The 17,332-nt window shown below is 51.0% G+C and overlaps 3 protein-coding genes across 6 annotated transcripts in view; 2 read left to right on the top strand and 1 right to left on the bottom strand.

The window, feature by feature from the left end:
* The first annotated feature begins 27 nt into the window (after positions 1–27).
* Positions 28–7,227, top strand: Klhdc3 (kelch domain containing 3). 4 transcript variants are annotated; one of them, XM_013019165.1, is made up of 12 exons: positions 37–264; positions 691–815; positions 3,130–3,342; positions 3,522–3,698; positions 3,857–3,972; positions 4,119–4,190; positions 4,318–4,531; positions 4,605–4,691; positions 4,819–4,927; positions 5,058–5,131; positions 5,254–5,332; positions 6,629–7,225. In XM_013019165.1, the coding sequence occupies exons 3-12, from the start codon at positions 3,189–3,191 to the stop codon at positions 6,693–6,695; spliced, it is 1,149 nt and encodes a 382-aa protein (XP_012874619.1). In that variant the 5' UTR covers positions 37–264; positions 691–815; positions 3,130–3,188; the 3' UTR covers positions 6,696–7,225. The 4 variants fall into 4 exon arrangements, with proteins under 4 accessions (XP_012874617.1, XP_012874619.1, XP_012874620.1 ...); XM_013019163.1 differs by lacking the exon at positions 691–815 and having other exon boundaries at positions 28–264; positions 6,629–7,227; XM_013019166.1 differs by lacking the exons at positions 37–264; positions 691–815 and adding an exon at positions 409–430.
* Positions 7,228–7,491: 264 nt separating this feature from the next.
* Rrp36 (ribosomal RNA processing 36 homolog (S. cerevisiae)) lies at positions 7,492–12,854 on the top strand. The gene is made up of 7 exons (XM_013019167.1): positions 7,492–7,614; positions 8,849–8,987; positions 9,124–9,190; positions 9,272–9,376; positions 11,094–11,168; positions 11,264–11,381; positions 12,404–12,854. Exons 1-7 carry the CDS (start codon positions 7,506–7,508, stop codon positions 12,541–12,543), a joined length of 753 nt encoding a protein of 250 aa, XP_012874621.1. The 5' UTR covers positions 7,492–7,505; the 3' UTR covers positions 12,544–12,854.
* A 2,242-nt stretch (positions 12,855–15,096) lies between these two features.
* The window catches only part of Cul7 (cullin 7), a 16,212-nt gene continuing 13,976 nt past the window's right edge, over positions 15,097–17,332 (bottom strand). The window contains exons 15-18 of the mRNA XM_013019096.1: positions 16,220–16,447; positions 15,989–16,115; positions 15,693–15,898; positions 15,097–15,488 (exon numbers count right to left, since the gene is read on the bottom strand). Coding sequence (XP_012874550.1) covers positions 15,171–15,488; positions 15,693–15,898; positions 15,989–16,115; positions 16,220–16,447 — 879 coding nt within the window. The 3' untranslated portion in view covers positions 15,097–15,170. The remainder of the gene's footprint in view (positions 15,489–15,692; positions 15,899–15,988; positions 16,116–16,219; positions 16,448–17,332) is intronic.

The raw sequence follows: 17,332 nt of genomic DNA, 5'->3' as shown, positions 1-17,332 counted from the left end.
GGACACCTACCTGCACATGCGCAGAACTCACGTTGGCGGCTGCCCACTTCTCGCTTTCGATCTTTAGGAAACCTGCGGACTACAAATCCCGGAAGGCGTCGGGCAAGCGGCTCCGGCCGCACGTGCGCTCCCTGCTGCTCGCCGGAAGGACAGAGCTTGGCTGTGTTTATCTCGTTGGGCACCGCGGAGTCGGTTGGCGCGCAACGGGTTCTAGGCTGCAGGCAGCGCGAGGATCCGCGGCCCCGCCCCGGCCCGGCCTGGCAGGTAGACTCGGATGGGTTGAAGGGCCCGGAGGAATTGGGAGGGCAGGCGACGCCCATGCTCGGAGCCGAGGTGGTGGGGGAGGGGCGGGGAGGTGGGGGTGGGGAGGCACTAGGGGGATGACGGGAAAGGAGAGTGTTGATGGGCCTGGCCGGGCTGCGGGAGCATGGTGAGGGGGCCGGCGGGGAGGCCCGGCGGCTGGGGGAGGGAACCGGGTGGGAGGGAGTCTGGGTTACGGAGACGATGACCGGGAAGCTGGCTTAATGGAGGGGAGTGGGGGGTGTGGCGTTGCGGGGGGAGCAGGCTGGGGTGGAGGGTAAGGGGGGGAAGGAAGCATGAATAGTCATTTCAGGGGCCAAAGTCCAAGATGGCAAGGGAACAATGAATATTAGGGTGTTTTGTTTTTCTTTCTTCCCTCCGTGGAAGCAGAAAGATGGAGGGCTGTCGACCTTGAAGTGGTGGGAGAAGGAAAAAAAGGAGAAAACCTGAAAGCTCTCAGGAGATCAAGAAGGGCCACCAATGACGAGTGGAAATTGCAAGAGATCAGGGATGGGGTGGGTACATTCAGGAAATGAAAGAAGCTTAGTGATGGAGATGGGGCCACCCTGACACGGAGCCTCCGAGCTTGAGACTTGTTCTTCTTGAGTTTAAGTTGCCCTTATGAAAGAAGCTAAGGTTCCTTTTCCACCTTTGGCTGGGATCGCTTCTCTTCAGCTGTGTGCGCATTTTAAAATTTTAATTTATGGGGAGACTACAGGGTGGGGGAGGGGCGGGGGGCACAGAAGAAAGCCTTCCTTCTTAAGATCTTCAATCTCCTGCCCCTATAAGCCTAGATCTAAGGTATTTTGGACAGAGAGGTGGAGTAATGGAGTGAGAGTAGCTTCTGGCTGGAGCTGTTTCAGGTTAGGCTGGGTGGCTATTTAAGGCAGGAGGTGTGAGTTGGGGGGGGGGTAGCTTGAGTGGGTAGGACTGGCAGTCCAGAGGAGTGAGAGTTCTATCTTTCTTTCAAGAGGGTCTCCCTTACTTGGGTGGGTTTGAAAAAAAAATTCATTTCTCCTGGTTTGAGGTTCTGTCTGGTCTGCCTGCCAAGACTTTTTGAACAGGGAGCAAGTGATCTGCCCAAACCCAGCAGGTGTCTGCCAGCAAAGACATTGCCATTTTCAAGAGGATTTGTCTAAAGGCACCCTCAAATAAACTGTTATGACTAGGTTGGCAGATTGTCTTTAAGAGACCGTGACACTTCATGCTTGGATCTTTCTCTTGTCTTGCCCAATGGAATGTTTTACTTTTTTTTTTTTTTTGTCGGTCATGGGGCTTGAACTCAGGTTCTGGGCGCTGTCCCTCAGCTCTTCAGATCAAGGCTAGCGCTCTATCACATGAGCCACAGTGCCACTTCCAGTTTTCTGGTCGCTTATTGGAGATAAGAGTCTCATGGAGGGACTGGGAAAGTGGCTTAGCGGTAGAGCGCTTGCCTCCCATGCATGAGGCCCGGGGTTGGATTCCTCAGCACCACATAAACAGTAAAAAAGGCTGGAAGTGGCACTGTGGCCTAAGTGGTAGCATGCTAGCCTTGAGCTGAAGAGCTCACAGACAGTACCCAGGCCTAGAGTTCAAACCATACAACTGACCAAAAAAAAAAAGTCTCACGGAGCCTGGTGCCTGGTGGCTCACGCCATTAATTTTAGGTACTCAGGAGGCTGAGATCTGAGGATCAAGGTTCAAAGCCAGCCAGCACAGGAAAGCCCATGAAACTCTTATCTCCAATAAACCACCAGAAAACTGGAAGTGATGCTCTAGCTCAAGTGGTAGAGAGCTAGCCTTGAGCTGAAGAGCTGAGGGACAATGCTCAGACCTAGAATTCAAGCCTCATGACTGCCAAAAAAAAAAAAAGGAGTCTCTTGGACTTTTGTGCCCCAGCTGGCTTTGAACCGAGATCCTCAGATCTCTGCCTCTTCAGTAGCTAGGATTACAGGCATGAGCCACTGGCGCCCAGCTACACCCCCCCCCTTTCCAAAGCACCTCCTGCTACCTCTGTCCCCCTTTTAGGGACTCAAGTAGGGAATCGCTGCTAGACAGGGTTTATTCTCTACTACAGCATACAGCATCAGGATTGGGGAAGTGGCAGGAGAAAACCCCTCTTCCCTACCCCTAATCCCAGTCATACATACCACATAATCCCAGGCAACTGGCTTAAGTTTCTAGTCCTGGCAATGTATGCAGCACAGCTGTCAAAGGAACTCCTCGTGCCTGTGGGAGCCCTGGGTGACCCAGGGACAAGAGCTCATCTTGACAAGAACTCCCTGTGAGGCACCAATCAGCTGTGGTCACGTAGAGTTCCTTGTCCTGGGTAAGGGCACTCGTCTACTCTCAAATCATCTTTGCTTTAAAGCACCTGTGCCAGTTTTCAATGGACTGGCTAGGCTATTAATAGCTGTGAGTATTTTGAGATCCCTTTCCCCACCTTTAAGAGCATGGAGATTCTTAGAGAGGTGGCAGTAAGCAGAGGAGGGCTAGAGACAGAAGAACACACCCCACCTGGGAAGGGGGCTTGGAAGCTTGTTCTAAGCCAAGGACAGGGTCGAGCCTGTATGGGTAGGGGGCCACTCTGATCAGCAGATTCTGAGTTGGCAATCAAGTTGAGGTGGCCCCACCCTTCACTGTGGGAGAACACAGGGCCAGGGCTAGCTCCTTGACCTCGGCAGCTCCCCTGGGGCAGGGCCTGCCACCTGAGCCGTGACTAGTAAGCCCTGCAGACGGGTGTGTAGGAGAGCCACCAGGGTGACTTTTGGAGGCAAGGGCTGGTCCTGGGGCTGTCCCAGCTGGGCAGAAGACTGGCCTAAGGAGCCTGTGGTGCTGACTTGTGTGCAGGTAGCAGAGGCAGCAGGCCGTGCCGGGGGGGCATGTTGCTGTAACCTGTGGCCCAGGGGATGTTACGGTGGACAGTGCATCTGGAGGGCGGGCCACGCAGGGTGAACCATGCTGCGGTGGCTGTTGGGCACCGAGTATACTCCTTCGGGGGTTACTGCTCTGGTGAAGACTACGAGACGCTGCGACAGATAGATGTGCACATTTTCAACGCAGGTGAGTCTTTGCTGGCACTGCCCCTGCGCGCCTCTATCAGGGAGAGAGGAGAGCGGGTACCTGAGTGCAGTTCAGTGATGATTCCTGAGGCTCAGGGGACCGGGGAGGAATATCTGATTTGGCCGAAGGTGGGCAGCCTGGAGCCAAGTTCTTAGGTCTGAACAGAGCCGTTCCCACAGTGTCCTTGCGTTGGACAAAGCTGCCCCCAGTGAGGCCCGCTGTCCGTGGGCAGGCGCCTGTGGTACCCTACATGCGATACGGACATTCAACCGTCCTCATCGACGACACCGTCTTCCTGTGGGGTGGGCGGAACGACACGGAAGGGGCCTGCAATGTACTCTATGCCTTTGACGTCAGTGAGTATGGATCTCTCTGAGACTGTGTTCCTCTAAATGCTGCCTTAGGGGCTTAGGAATAATGGTGTGGCTGGGGGGTGTTTGGGGAGTTGGGTGCCCTGGGATTGAAGAGGAAGTGACCTCACTTGCTGATCTAGGTCATTGCCTCTCTCCCTCAGATACTCACAAATGGTCCACTCCGCGAGTGTCGGGAACAGTTCCTGGGGCCCGGGATGGGCATTCAGCTTGTGTCCTGGGGAAGATCATGTACATTTTCGGGGGCTATGAGCAGCTGGTATGTCTGAGAAGAAATGAGAGGTTCTGTGTGAGAATGAGAAGGAAGGGGAAGTTAGCATGGTGGGATGGAAGGGTCAGAGAGTCAGAGTGAGACCACTGGCACTGTCTTTTGTTTTTTGTTTTCCCTTTCCTCTTTCCACTCAGGCGGACTGCTTTTCCAATGACATCCACAAGCTGGACACAGGAACCATGATGTGGACTCTTGTTTGTACAAAAGTATGCCCTTGCTTCTTTTCCCAGATCCCACCCTTCATTGAAGAACTTGTAAGAAAGCCCAATGAGAGCAGATTCCCTCCCCCCCCCCATCTGACCCACTTCCTTTCCTCTCTCTGCTCTTGTCCAGGGCAACCCTGCACGCTGGAGGGATTTTCACTCCGCTACAATGCTGGGCAATAAAATGTATGTCTTTGGGGGACGTGCAGACCGCTTTGGGCCATTCCATTCCAACAATGAGATTTACTGCAACCGTATCCGCGTCTTTGACACCAGAACTGAGGCCTGGCTGGACTGTCCACCCACTCCAGTGCTGCCCGAGGGGCGCCGGAGCCATTCTGCCTGTGAGTGTCTGCTGCTCTCCCGCAGCCTCCCTTGTGCTGCCTGCACACTCTTGACATTTCTCTGTCCTTCCAGTTGGCTACAATGGGGAGCTGTACATCTTTGGTGGCTATAACGCAAGGCTGAATCGGCACTTCCATGACCTCTGGAAGTTTAATCCTGGTAAAAAGCACTGCCTTTAGGAGAACAGTTGAGATGGGAGAGAAAGAATAAGTCCTGAGTGGGTGAGGAGGGGCTGAAGCTATATGGACTGGGCAGGTTTTGAATGTCCATATACACTTCTTTTTAGTGTCCTTTACCTGGAAAAAGATTGAACCGAAGGGGAAGGGGCCATGTCCCCGCCGGCGCCAGTGCTGTTGTATTGTTGGTGACAAGATTGTCCTCTTTGGGGGTACCAGGTAAGAAGGAGGAGAGAGGCTCATCATGTCTGTGACTTACAGGAGAGAGTGAAGTATTGGAGCAAGAGGGCCTCATAGGTAGTAGTTGTTTTTTTTTTCCTCCAACCTTGCTCTCTTTGGATCCCTCCAGCCCATCTCCTGAGGAAGGCCTAGGAGATGAATTTGACCTCATAGATCATTCTGACTTACACATTTTGGATTTTAGTAAGTATAGTTATTTCTGAGGTGCTCCAGCTATTGGAAGCCCTGGTCTTTGGGTGGTGACAGCTAGGGCTGGACCTGTCCCAGTCTTTGACTATCTCCCTCCCCTCACCCCTCTTTTAAAGGCCCTAGTCTGAAGACTCTGTGCAAACTGGCTGTAATTCAGTATAACCTGGACCAGTCTTGTTTGCCTCATGATATCAGGTAAGACCAGTGGTTGCAGGGTATGGACTGGTTGAGGGTGAGTAAGCAGCACAGGTGTGACCTGATTAGTTCCAGCCCAGTATGGAGGACAGTTGTTTTGTTTTGCTAGAGAGGACACGTAGTTCTTGTGAGGAAAGAGAGGAAGAGGTGAAGGCATAACACCTTTATTATCATAGAACAAAGCTGTCAGCTGCATATATATATTATAGGAAAAAAGATTTAAAAACTTAACTTTTTTTTGAATCAAGCTCCCCAAGACCTGAGCCTATAGATTGTTAATATTGTGAGAACAGCTGATTAAATTTTAGGACCTAGCCACAAAGAAAAGACAAGGTTTTTTTTTGGGGGGGTGGGGGACGGGACTGGTACTGGGGATTGAACTGAAGACCTGGGCACTGTCCCTGAGCTTTTTTGTTCAAGGCTAGTGCTCTAACATGGGAGCCACAGCTCTCCTTCTGCTTTATTGGTTAATTACTGATAAGAGTTGCAACAGACTTTCCTCTGAGCTGGCTTTGAACCACAGTCCTCAGATTTCAGCCTCCTGAGTAGCTAGGGTCACATGCGTGAGCCACCAGCACCTGGCAGGTTTAGGAGCTTTCAGAACTAAGGGAGGCACTGGCTGTTCTCTTTGGTTTCAGTCCTTCAGTTCAGATCAAGCATCAAATTCTTTTTGTGTCATTTTGCTCTTTGGATTATTCTGACACTCTCCCTCTCCTCACCATTTCACGAAACCTGAGTCTGCATATACTAAAATTTTTTGGTACAAAGTATATAGGCTGGGACTGGTAAAAAGATCAGGCTGGCCAAAGATTGACACATGAGCAAGTACTAACTAGGTTGTTTTTGGTCTAGGCTTAATGAGGTATTTAGTGAGCCTTTTTATATTAAAAATTGTAGAAAAAGTACCTTTTAATGTTCAGGATGGATGGAAAGGCCTTGAACTGGTGGAAACTGACAACAGAAATGGAAAGTTGGGTAGGGCTACTTGGTTCAACCTGAGCAGAGCAGGAAAGGTGGATTGGGACATGTACTGCTATGGATATACTGATCCCATCGGCTTGAATTCAGGAGGGGAAAAAATACACACACAATGAGTCCACATGAGTTTGGAGGTGGAGGAGTAGGGGGTATTGGATTTGATGGTGGGTGAGGTCTGACTGGTAAGCCCTAAAGACTACGGAAAAGGTGGTTGTGGGTTGTTGAGCTTTAGACTGGTGTGGGTATAGTTTCCTTCAAGGAATTCTGGGCTTACCCCCTTCTGTTTTTTCTGCTTGCCATTCATTTTTGGTCTTCCAGGTGGGAGCTGAATGCCATGACCACCAACAGCAATATCAGTCGCCCCATCGTCTCCTCCCACGGATAGGAGGAAGTTTGTGCCGCCTCCCTTCCTGAGCCTGCCATCGTCTTCACTGCCCCCGCCCATCTCTCACTTGCCTGCCCCTTGGGACCCTGGACTCAGTATACCTCCACGTGGAGTTGTTGGACTAGAGATGTTTTCTGTGCTGTGAATTCAGTGGGGAGCTGTGGGGGAAGGGCTAGGGCCCTCCTCCCTTGGGCCTCGGGCCCCCTCCCCTTGGTGCTCTGTTCCCATCCACCTTTCTCCGACTGCTCCTGGGTCTCTGCTCTGCCTCTGGCCAGCCAGGTGGCCGGGCTCTGCTGGGAAGGGAAGGGAATGGGGAGAAGGGAGAAGCAAGCAGTGTCGGAGCCTCCGGAGCTTCCCTCTCCCCCTCCTGTCCCCTGCCCTGCTTGTGATGCAGCTGTTGGCGCGAGACCTCCTTCTCCCTGACCTGGGAGGCGGGACCAGCAGATATCCCATCCTCCAAGGAGCTGTCGCTGGTACCCCGAAGCTCAGCCAGCTCAGATTTTATAAAAATAAACTAAAACCTCCCTACATGTGCCGTGTGTTTCTGGAATGCCGTGGAAGATGGCAGGAGTTTGCAGCGGGACGGTGCCGCCAGGGCGCCCTGAAGTCCCGGCTTCTCAGCCTAGTGGCCCCTCGACCTCCAGCAGCCTCGGGGTCAGACCCCAGCAGCCCGCGGCGCGGCGCGGCGCGGCGCCGCCTTCCACTGGTTCAACGTCAGTCGAGCGGCTCCTCCGGACGCCGGAAAGGGCGGGCCTAGGGCCGCCGTAAGCGGAAGTGGCGTCATTAGTTTCCGGAACGTCGCGGGAGCTGATGAGGAGAGCCGCTTCTCGTGCGGGACCCGGGGCCCAAGGGCCCGCGAAAGATAGGAACAAAGTCAGGAGCCCGGAGCTCGGGACTGGGTCCCACGACCCGCCGAGGGGTGAGGACACAGGGTTGGGGGTGCGCCCCGGAGCCCGCTGGGCGCCTCGCGGGGTGGCGGGAAGCGGGGAAGGGTCCTAGCGGAGGCCCCCCCCCCCCCGCCCCCCGAGCTACACTGCCCGCCACCGGAGCAGAGGGTAACGCGGCCAGACGCCTGCCCTGTGACGCTTACATTAAAAAGACAAGCCGAGCTCTGGCTCACACCTGCCGTCGTAGCTAGTCAGGACACTGATGTCCGGGGGTGGAGGTGTCAGGCCAGCCTGCGCAGGAAAGTCAGACGCTTCTTACCTTCAACCCCCAGGGCCGGCACACAGAGCAGAGCTGTGGCTCAAAGGGTAGAACGTCAGTTTTGGGTGAAAAAGCCCGAGTGCCAGGCCTAAGGCCAGGCGCCCATAGCTCATGCCTGTCATCCTAGCTACTCAGGAACTTGAGATCTAAGGATCGAGATTCGAAACCAGCTTGGGCAGCAAAGCCTGAGAAACACTATATCCAATTAACCAGCAGAAAAGCTGGACTGAAGGTGTGACTCAAGTGGCCATCAGTCTTGAGTGGAACAAGCCAAATGAGTGTGAAGCCCAGGGTTCAATATCCAGTGCAGAGGGGAGGAGGCAGGAAGCAAAATAAGACCCATGTGGCTAGTTGTCTGGAGAGAAGCCAGAGTTTTGTAGATTAGTGACACTAATGGAGGCTAGATATATGGGGGTTTTCAGGCCTTTATAAGATGTATGGCTTTTGGGTTTGAGCAAAATGGAGGCTATGGAGGGGCTTTGAGTTCAGGGGTGACATGATAATTTATGTGAGGGAGCGATAATGTCATGTTTTCTTCCTTGCATCACTCAGGCTAAAGTGGAGAGCATTGGTCTGAGAAGAGTAAGATTGGAAGTTGAGGGTCTAGTTAGAAGATGAGGGCACTGTCAGAATGAGAGAGATGCTGAACTATCAGCCAGTGCCTTGGCAGTGGTAACTTGTTCAAGGGAGACAGAGGCCCTTGTGGGGAAACCTGTGAAGGAGTAATTTAAGAGAGGTGTAGCTTGCTTGACCTCTGGTCCTACATCTTTCTTAGCAAGGTGAGGCCCCAACTCAAACAGCTGAAGTGTAACAGAAACGCCGGAGCTGCTTGGCACTTGTAATAATGATGAGAGGAACAGCTCCATAGGGATGGGATATCTCTTTGGCCATGGGAGATGCTGGCCTGAGTTGATTGACTCTCTCTTCCCTCCTCCCCATTTCTGCAGGCATGTCTGACTTGTCATTTGAGGAGCTGTTGGAATTGCAGAACCAAGTGGGAACCAAGGCATACAACCAATTGGTAGCTGGAAAGAGCACTGAAAAGCGAGGTTCTAGACAGTCTTCATGTGTTGCAGATAAGCACAAGTAAGGAACAAATTCTGTCCTCAGAGTTGGGAGGGTACCTAGGACCTTGAGCAGGTGTTGTGTTTTCTTGGGTGGCGGATTAAAGCCTTTGTTGAAAACTGGAGTAGCCTTGACCCATCCTTTAATTTCTCTATAGGCCTCTGGAAATGTCAGCCAAGGTCCGAGTGCCATACTTACGTCAGGTTGTTCCCGTCAGTAAGAAGGTGAGGAAGAGTGAGGAAGCACCTTCTTGTGGAAAGGAGACCAAATAGATATGTTTTATATTCTCTCTACTTTCCCCAAAGGTGGCCCGGGACCCCCGCTTTGATGATCTGTCAGGGGAATATAATACTGAGGTGTTCGACAAAACATATCAATTCTTGGATGAAATCCGAGCCAAGGAGAAACAGGTGTGCTGCATAAGACTGGTTCCCACCTGTGCCCTGGGTGGGAGGCCATGGCGGAGGGGAACAGCAAGTGTACTGGTGGGCACATGTTATTCTGTAGCCTGGGTTTTTTTCTGTTCAAATTCTTCATTTTTTAAAAATTAATTTACTTATTTTGTTTATAGGGTACCAAGGAATCAAACCCAGGGCCTCATGCATGTTAGGCAAGCACTCTCCTGCTAAGCCACATTCCTAGTCCTTAAATCCTTCATTTTTCTAACTGTGTGATTATCAAGTAACTTAATCTCTCTTGGCTTTAGTTTTTATTAGTTTTCTAGTTAGTGTATTTTTCTTAATTGATACATAGTAATTGTACATACTCATGGAATACAGGACATTTCAATACATGCATTCAATCTGTAACAAGCAGATCAGGGTATCTGTCATACCTATTAATTCAAACATTTGTGTTGGGAGCATTAATAAACTCTGCTAGGGCTGGGAATGTGGCTTAGCGGTAGAGTGCTTGCCTAGAATGCATGAAGCTCTGGGTTCGATTCCTCAGGACCACATAAACAGAAAAAGCCAGAAGTGGCACTGTGGCTCAAAGTGATAGAATACTAGCTTTGAGCAAAAGACCTCAGGGACAGCTCCCAGGCCCTGAGTTCAAGGCCATGACTGACAAAAAAGAAAAAAAAAAACTAGTTGTTAGCCATAGTTACCCCACTATGCTATACGGAACCTTGGAAGTCATTCTTCCTATTAACTCTATGCACCGATTAACTGTCCCCTTTCCAACCTACTTCCCCACATCCTCCTTCTCACCTCTAATAACCACTACTCTCCACTACTTCTTAGAGATCAATTGCAATTTCTAATTAATTTTCTTTTTTTTTTTGCCAGTCCTGGGGCTTGAACTAGATGTGGGTACTGCTTCTGAGCTGCTTTTGCCCAAGGCTGGTACTCTACCATTTGAGCCACAGTGCCTCCAGCTCTTTCTGTTTATTTAAGGCCTAGAACCCAGGGCTTCATGCATGCTAGGCAACCACTCTACCACTAAGCCACATTCTTAGCCCTCTAATTAATTTTCTTTTTTTTTTTTTTTTTTTGGTCCGGTCGTGGGGCCTGAACTCTGGGCCTGGGCACTGTCCCTCAGCTCTTCAGCTCAAGGCTAGCCTCTACCACTTGAGCCACAGTGCCACTTCCGGCTTTTTTCTTTTTGCTTATGTGGTGCTGAGGAATTGAACCCAGGGCCTCATGAATGCAAGGCAAGCGCTCTACCACTGAGCCACCTTCCCAGCCCTCTAATTAATTTTCTAATCATACAAAGGATAAGAGGTGTGGGAGTACAGCTTAGTGGTAGAGCTTGTGCTTAGCTTATGACAGATCCTAGGTTCAATGTCCAGCAACCCCCCCACCCCCCCACAAATTCCTTATTTATTTATTTTTGTCAGTCATGGGGCCTGAACTCTGGGCCTGGGCGCTCTTCAGCTCAAGGCTAGCATTATACCACTTGAGCCACAGTGCCACTTCTGGCTTTTTCTGCTTATGTGGTGCTGAGGAATCAAACCCAGGGTCTCATGCATGCAAGGCAAGCACTCTACCACTGAGCCACCTTCCCAGCCCCACACGAATTCCTATCATTACATTATTTCGTGAACCTGTTAGAAATAATGCTTGCCACAGGATCTCACCTAATGTTTACACACACTAACCATTCTACTCATTTTCTGCTGTGGAGCTGGTGAAAAAGCAATTGAAGAAGCACCGTTCAGGGGAGCAGCATGAGAAACTGCAGCAGCTGCTTCAGCGAATGGTGAGTGGTTGATAGTAGTGGGTAGGTGAGGAGAGCAGTTCAGAGCAGGAGGTGGTTGAGTCCCTCCTGTTCACCGTCGCATCTTCGATTCTCAGGAGCAGCAAGAAATGGTACAGCAGGAACGCAAGAGGCAACAGGCATTGCACCTAGCCCAGAAGCAGGAGCGGCGTGCTCTGGCCCAGCAGGGCCATCGGCCCTACTTCATGAAGAAATGTGAGTGGGACCCAACTGTATGGTCAAGTCACTGGGGTCCATGAGATTCTTTAAGGATGGACTCCCTGCTAACTTGGTGAATAGAAACAGTAGCAAGAGTTACAGCCAGTTTTGTGTCCCTAATGAGGTCATGGCAGGGATCATCACGTATCTCTTATAAATCTTTTTATATACACATCGCTGTCTCACCCTCCTCTCTACTTCTGGCCACCCCACCTTCTACATACATGCTAGGTCAGACACTTAGGAACAGCTCAGAGTTAGTTCATTTGATAAGGACTAGAGTCTTGTAAAGAGTATTAGCTTAAGGTGGGCTGGGAAGGTGACTCAGCAGTAGAGTGCTTGCCTCACATGCATGAGGCCCTGGGTTCAATTCCTAAGCATGACATAGCAGAAAAAAAGCCAGAAGTGGCACTGTGGCTCAAGTGGTAGGGTACTAGCCTTGAGGTGAAGAGCTGAGGAACAGCGCCCAGACCTAGAGTTCAGGCCCCATGACTGACCCCCCCCCAAAAAAGTTAGCTTAAGCCAGGTGCTGGTAGCTCATTCCTGTCATCTTAGCTACTCAGGAGTTTGAGATCTGAGGATCTCGGTTCAAAGCCAGCCTGGGCAGGAAGTCTGTGAGACTCTTATCTTCAATTAACCACCAAAAAACTGGAAGTGGCTCAAGTGGTAGAGCATTCACCTTGAACGGAAGAGCTCAGAGACAGCACCCAGGCCCATAGTTCAAGCCCCATGACCGACAAAAAAAAAAACCCTAAAGACAAAACAAAAAAGTTAGCTTAGGCCAGGGATGTAGTCAGTGATGGAGTGTTTATTTCACAGTCATCAGACCTGAGTTCAGCCTATAACAAAACACACACGCACTCACGCACGCACGCACACACGCATGCACGCTTGGTCACATACACCAGTGAGCTCCACACAACTCGTGTCCCAGCATAAGCACTGAGGATTAGCAACCTGAACACAGAAAGGTGGTCTTTTCCTTTGCTCACCAACTTGCTTTCTCCCCTTTCACCTAGCTGAACAGCGTCAACTGGCCCTGGCTGAGAAGTTCAAGGAGCTGAAACGCAGCAAGAAGTTGGAGAATTTCTTGAGTCGAAAGAGACGTCGAAACGCAGGCAAGGACAAGAGACATCTCCCCTTGAGCAAAGAGTACTAAGAAACTGTCTTCTGTCTGCGCTGTCTGAGAAAGACATGGATCTATGGTGACCAGGCTACCTGTTCTTGTTTTTTCCTATTTAAAAGCTCTTGAATTAAGAGAGAGCTCTTGGACAACTCTTTGGGCTGGAAAAATAAGGGGAACAGCCTTCTGCCAGGCTATGCTGCCAGTTTGGATGGTTCATCATGTCCTCGTGTCTGACTATTCTCGCGTCAAGTCAGTGATGCTGGTACAAAAGGAACCGTGACATTTGCTCGTGGTCCCAGGGCTGGGACTGTAGGAACTGTTTCATAAAGTCATGTTACATGTCTTCTTACTCTTCTGTTTTCTTATGAAAGATCTAAAATCAGTGTTTTAGTGGACTCCTAGGCAGGCCCTGCCTTCCTTCTACTTCCTAATCGTGCCATCAAATTATGAATCCTTTGATGGATTCCTTGATTTGGTCAAAGCCCTCATGATCCAGTCACAGCACCAGCTTGGACCAGGCCTTCAACACATGTGTCTTTGGGGGACACCTTGTATCTGAATTGTAACAGTGGGGATAAAAAGTTTCCCTGTTAATATGTGAATATAGTTGGTCCTCTCTTTGAGACTAGAATTTATACAACTCATGGCCTAGAAACCCCTTGTGCTAATAATTTAGTTGAAAGTAGCCTCTGGTTGTTAGTGTCCCCAGGAACCTGCTAGAAGCAAATGCAATCTTTTAAGGAATGTTCTTTACATCCAAGCTTTAGCAAGGAATTGTGGCCTGCAACTGGAGTCCCAGCTGCTCAGATGGTGAGGCAGGAGAATCACTTGAGTGCAAGGTTTTGAGACTTTTCTCAAAAAGAAAAAGAGTTGGTGCTAATAGTACATCCTTGCAATCCCAGCTACAGCAGTAGGCTGAGATCTGATGATTGTGGTTGAAGCCATAACACTAGGCAGGAAAGTCCAAGAGACTCTTACCTCCAGTTCACCAGAAAGCCAGAAGTAGAGCTATGCCTCAAGAGTAGAAAAGCTAAAGGATAGCACCCAGGTCCCGAGTTCAAGCCCCAGTCCTGGCATATAAACAAAAAAGAAAATTTCACCTATGAAGAAAAGAAAGGTCCTGAACCAGTGGCTCATGCCTGTAATCCTAGCTACTCAAGAGGCTAAGATCTGAAGATCACAGTTCAAAGCCATCCCAGACAGGAAAGGCTGTGAGACTGATCTCTAATTAATCACAGAAAAAATCTGAAAGTAGAGCTGTGACTCAAGTGGTCAAGTGCTAACCTTGAGCAAAAGGAGCTCAGGGACAGTGCCCAGGCTGAGTTCAAGCCCTAGGACTGGAAGGGGGGAAAAAAAAAAAGCTGGGTACAGTGTCTGACATTTATAATCCTAGCTAATCAGGAGAACTGAGGTTCATGGCCAGCCCAGGTAAAAATTCATGAGGCCCTCATCTCAATCAGTAAAAATATAGGTTGAGTGGTATATGCCTGTAACATCTACAGCTTAGACTGTGCAGGAACTGTAGGTATAGGAGCACAGGGCAGAATCCCTCAGCCAGTGCATGCTGGCCTGCCTGCCACAGGAGGCAGATCCCAGAGGAGGGCAGAAAACTGGTTCCTGAGCACTAGCTCATAAATAAGCCTGGCTCGCACCAATGAAAGTCAACCTTCTGCTTCCAAGGAGAGGTACCTAAGTGACAAACTGCAGCACCAAATCCAGAGTGCTAAGCCCGCCAGTGATACCCTGCCTCCTGCACCCTCACGGCAGCCAGGGGCCAACAGCACCTGTGTGAAGTGCCTCCAACAGTGAGTGAGTCCTGGAATACCCACTTCTACCTGGCCTTCCTGTACCCTGTAACCCAAACTTTCATAGCTTTCTCCCTGTCACTACTGGACTGTGAAAAGAAATTCAGATTCTTCACTTGTCGCTAGTGGCTCTGCCAAGGACAGGATTCCACTCCTGGTGCAGGCACTAGTCCTCTGCCTGCCTAGCTGTGCCTCTGTAGGAGCAGCATACAAGTCTTGCTTGGGGGCTAGACTGGATTTAAGGGTAGGATGTGTAGCCCACTTAAGCAGAGGAGAGGAGCCTGTAGGAGGAAGAACAAACTGAGCTGGTTTCACTCTGGCCTGCTTGAATACAGGTTCCTGGGTGCTTCCAGTGGCTGTAGACATCTCTTATGTCTGGCCCCTGGACTCAGTGCTGAGAGGTGGCCAGAATGAACTCATTGGCAGCCTCCGCTGTGCTTCCACATCTACTCCCCCTGTCTCTGGTCCAACTCCACAAGGAAAGAAAAGGAAGCCCAGCTTGATAACCTGCCCAAGTTACAAAGCATCTGGCCAGTAGCGGAGGTGGGCTTGGGACTTCAGCCCACCAGGGTGAAAGCATTTCTAAATGCTCATCCTCAAAGAGGCTGAGCTCATCCACAGTCACCTAATCCCTTGCCAGGAAGGGGGTGCTGAGACGCAAGATTCCCTCCCGTCCTTTAGGCCTCACCTTGACTCCTTGCATGCCAGGCCACAGCCTCAGTGCCAGTAGACTCCTTCCCCCAGCAAAGGGAATGCCCCTTCTCCAGACTCACCACACAGCTCACATAGCAAACTCCTGCATTTTATTTCTGTAGAAAGCCCTGGCCAGGCCCACCCTAGACCCCACCTCCAGGGCTATCGGAAGGTGGAGAAGCTGTGAGTGCAGGAGGCATAGGGCACACCCCGGGAACGGATCTGCAGGGTGTGGAAGGTGAGGGGTGGGTTGGGGCCTGAGATGCCAGGGTTTAGGGACTCGGTGTGGGGCTCCATCACGGTCACAGGGACTGCATAGGACAGCATATAGGGCCGATCATCATGGCGTCTCAGTGTTCCTTTGCCCAAGAGATGCAGGATGCACGAGAGGACGTCAGTGCTGTTGCATGCACCTCCCTTGCCAAGGCTGCTGACCAGACCCCTGGGAGGACATGGGCCCTTCTGCCAGGCCTCCAGCACCTGGTACCAGAGACCAAAGGGAAAACAGGTCAGAGGCCCTAACTTTGCCCCAATTGGCTTGCATTCCAGTGATGCGTCCCTGAGACACATTAGGTAAACCCGATTTCACCTCTCCCACATTGACAGGCTGCACCACAAATGCTTGAAACACCCACCACTAAGCACAAGCTACACCCTCCTGCACCAGTGCCTACCACTGCCTACCAGGCAGACAAGCTGGTCAATGTGTAGGCCCTCGTCCCCGTGGGCCTTGACAATCCGGACAACAAGGCAGTTGAGAAGGTTCCGTCTCTTCTCCAAGTTCCGGCCCTCTTCATCCTCAGCTTTCAGGTATGTCTGAGGTGGGACAAGCCACACGTCGCCCCTCCTTGGTCTGGGCTCCTTACTGCCATCTCGTATCTTGAGCACCCCTGAAATAAACACTGGTTGTTTGGCGGGGGCCCTACAGGGGGCCTGATATTGGCATAGTTTGTTCTGTGGCACTGATTGCGCGTACGTACCTCCTGGTACATCCTTCTGCTCCTGAAGGTCCAAGGGGCCTCGTGAAGAGGTGAGGGGCCCAATTGCCTGATTCAACATGTCCACAGGGAGTCCCGAAAGTGCCAATAGGCTCTCAACAGATACCACCTTAGGAGGAAAGGCAAGAAGCTTTCAGGGACTCCTAGAGGTGGAGAGAAGAGGATGAAGGAGATTAGCAAAAGTGAGAAAGGAGAGGAAATGGCCCAGGCTACCTTCAGGTCATTGAGATACAGCAGCAGCCACATCTGCACAGTGGACACATGGAGAGTCTGGTCCCCAAACTGCAGCTCCGCCCGGCCCAGCCATGTCCATTGCAGTCTCCTCTGCAGACCTCGCTCTAGGGTAGGGTGGCTCTGACCTGGAGAAGTGGCAGGAAGGGGATGGGAGACAAAGAGTACAGAAAGCATGGAACATTTTGCCATTGGCCAAGTTTTGCCCTGCTGACCTCAGCAAAACATGTAGCCCCATCATTTATGGATAGGGTGGCTCCAGATGTGAGATTCCAGACCATCTCAGCCTCTCTGGGCCCAGCTCCCCGGTGAATCGTAGGCAGTCCTGAGTCAGACAGGCTTATTTGTGTCTGAGTAGTGCCCATGTTTGTTTGTTTTAAATATATATATAGTGCCTGTACTGAGATTTGAACTCAGGGCCTGTGCATTGTCCTTTAGCTTTTTGACTCAAGGCTGGTGCCTTGAGTCACAGCTCTACTTCAAGCTTTGTGCTGGATTCAGGCTGGTTCTGAACTTTGATCCTCGGACCTCACCCTTTTGAGTAGCTAGGATTACGGGCATGAGCCGCCAGTGCCCAAATAATGCGCTTGTGTTTTTAGGCAGACAAACCATGAAGTGAGGAAGGACCAGCTGAGGCTCTCATCCACCTGCAGTATCTTACGGGGAGCGGAACCTCATTTCCCATGTATCTGGGAGCTCCTGAGGGAAGCTGCTGAGTCTCCTGTTGCTGCCCAGCTCAGGGACCAGCCCCTAGTGGGGAATCTGGGACCATAGATGACTGACTGGAAAAGAACCACACTCCCACTGTAATTGAAAATCTTTCCTGGAGCCAGGCACTGGTGGCTCATGCCTGTAATCCTAGCTACTCAGGAGGCTGAGTTCTGAGGATCTTGGTTCAAAGCCAGCCTGGACAGGAAAGTCCGTGAGACTCTATCTCTAATAAAAACCACTAGAGGGGCTGGGAAAGTGGCTCAGTGGTAGAGCGCTTGCCTTGCATGCTCAAAGCCCTGGGTTCGATTCCTCAGCACCACATAAGCAAAAAGAAAAAAGCCGGAAGTGGCACTGTGGCTCAAGTGGTAGAGTGCTAGCCTTGAG

This window comes from Dipodomys ordii, unplaced genomic scaffold (genome assembly GCF_000151885.1).
Source record: "Dipodomys ordii isolate 6190 unplaced genomic scaffold, Dord_2.0 Scaffold44, whole genome shotgun sequence".
NCBI lineage: Eukaryota > Metazoa > Chordata > Mammalia > Rodentia > Heteromyidae > Dipodomys > Dipodomys ordii.
The sequence above is the reverse complement of the archived record's forward strand: the minus strand, read 5'-3'. Positions and strand labels throughout refer to the sequence as shown.

What these genes read in the sequence shown, in the direction of transcription:
- Rrp36 (XM_013019167.1), top strand. Translation starts at nt 7,506, where the DNA reads ATGAGGAGAGCCGCTTCTCGTGCGGGACCCGGGGCCCAAGGGCCCGCG. An exon ending in TGTGTTGCAGATAAGCACAA is followed by an intron (nt 8,988 to 9,123) that starts GTAAGGAACAAA and finishes ATTTCTCTATAG; the next exon opens with GCCTCTGGAAATGTCAGCCA. An exon ending in AGCAGCTGCTTCAGCGAATG is followed by an intron (nt 11,169 to 11,263) that starts GTGAGTGGTTGA and finishes TTCGATTCTCAG; the next exon opens with GAGCAGCAAGAAATGGTACA.
- Klhdc3 (XM_013019163.1), top strand. Translation starts at nt 3,189, where the DNA reads ATGTTACGGTGGACAGTGCATCTGGAGGGCGGGCCACGCAGGGTGAAC. An exon ending in TGTGCACATTTTCAACGCAG is followed by an intron (nt 3,343 to 3,521) that starts GTGAGTCTTTGC and finishes CCGTTCCCACAG; the next exon opens with TGTCCTTGCGTTGGACAAAG. An exon ending in CCTCTGGAAGTTTAATCCTG is followed by an intron (nt 4,692 to 4,818) that starts GTAAAAAGCACT and finishes ACTTCTTTTTAG; the next exon opens with TGTCCTTTACCTGGAAAAAG.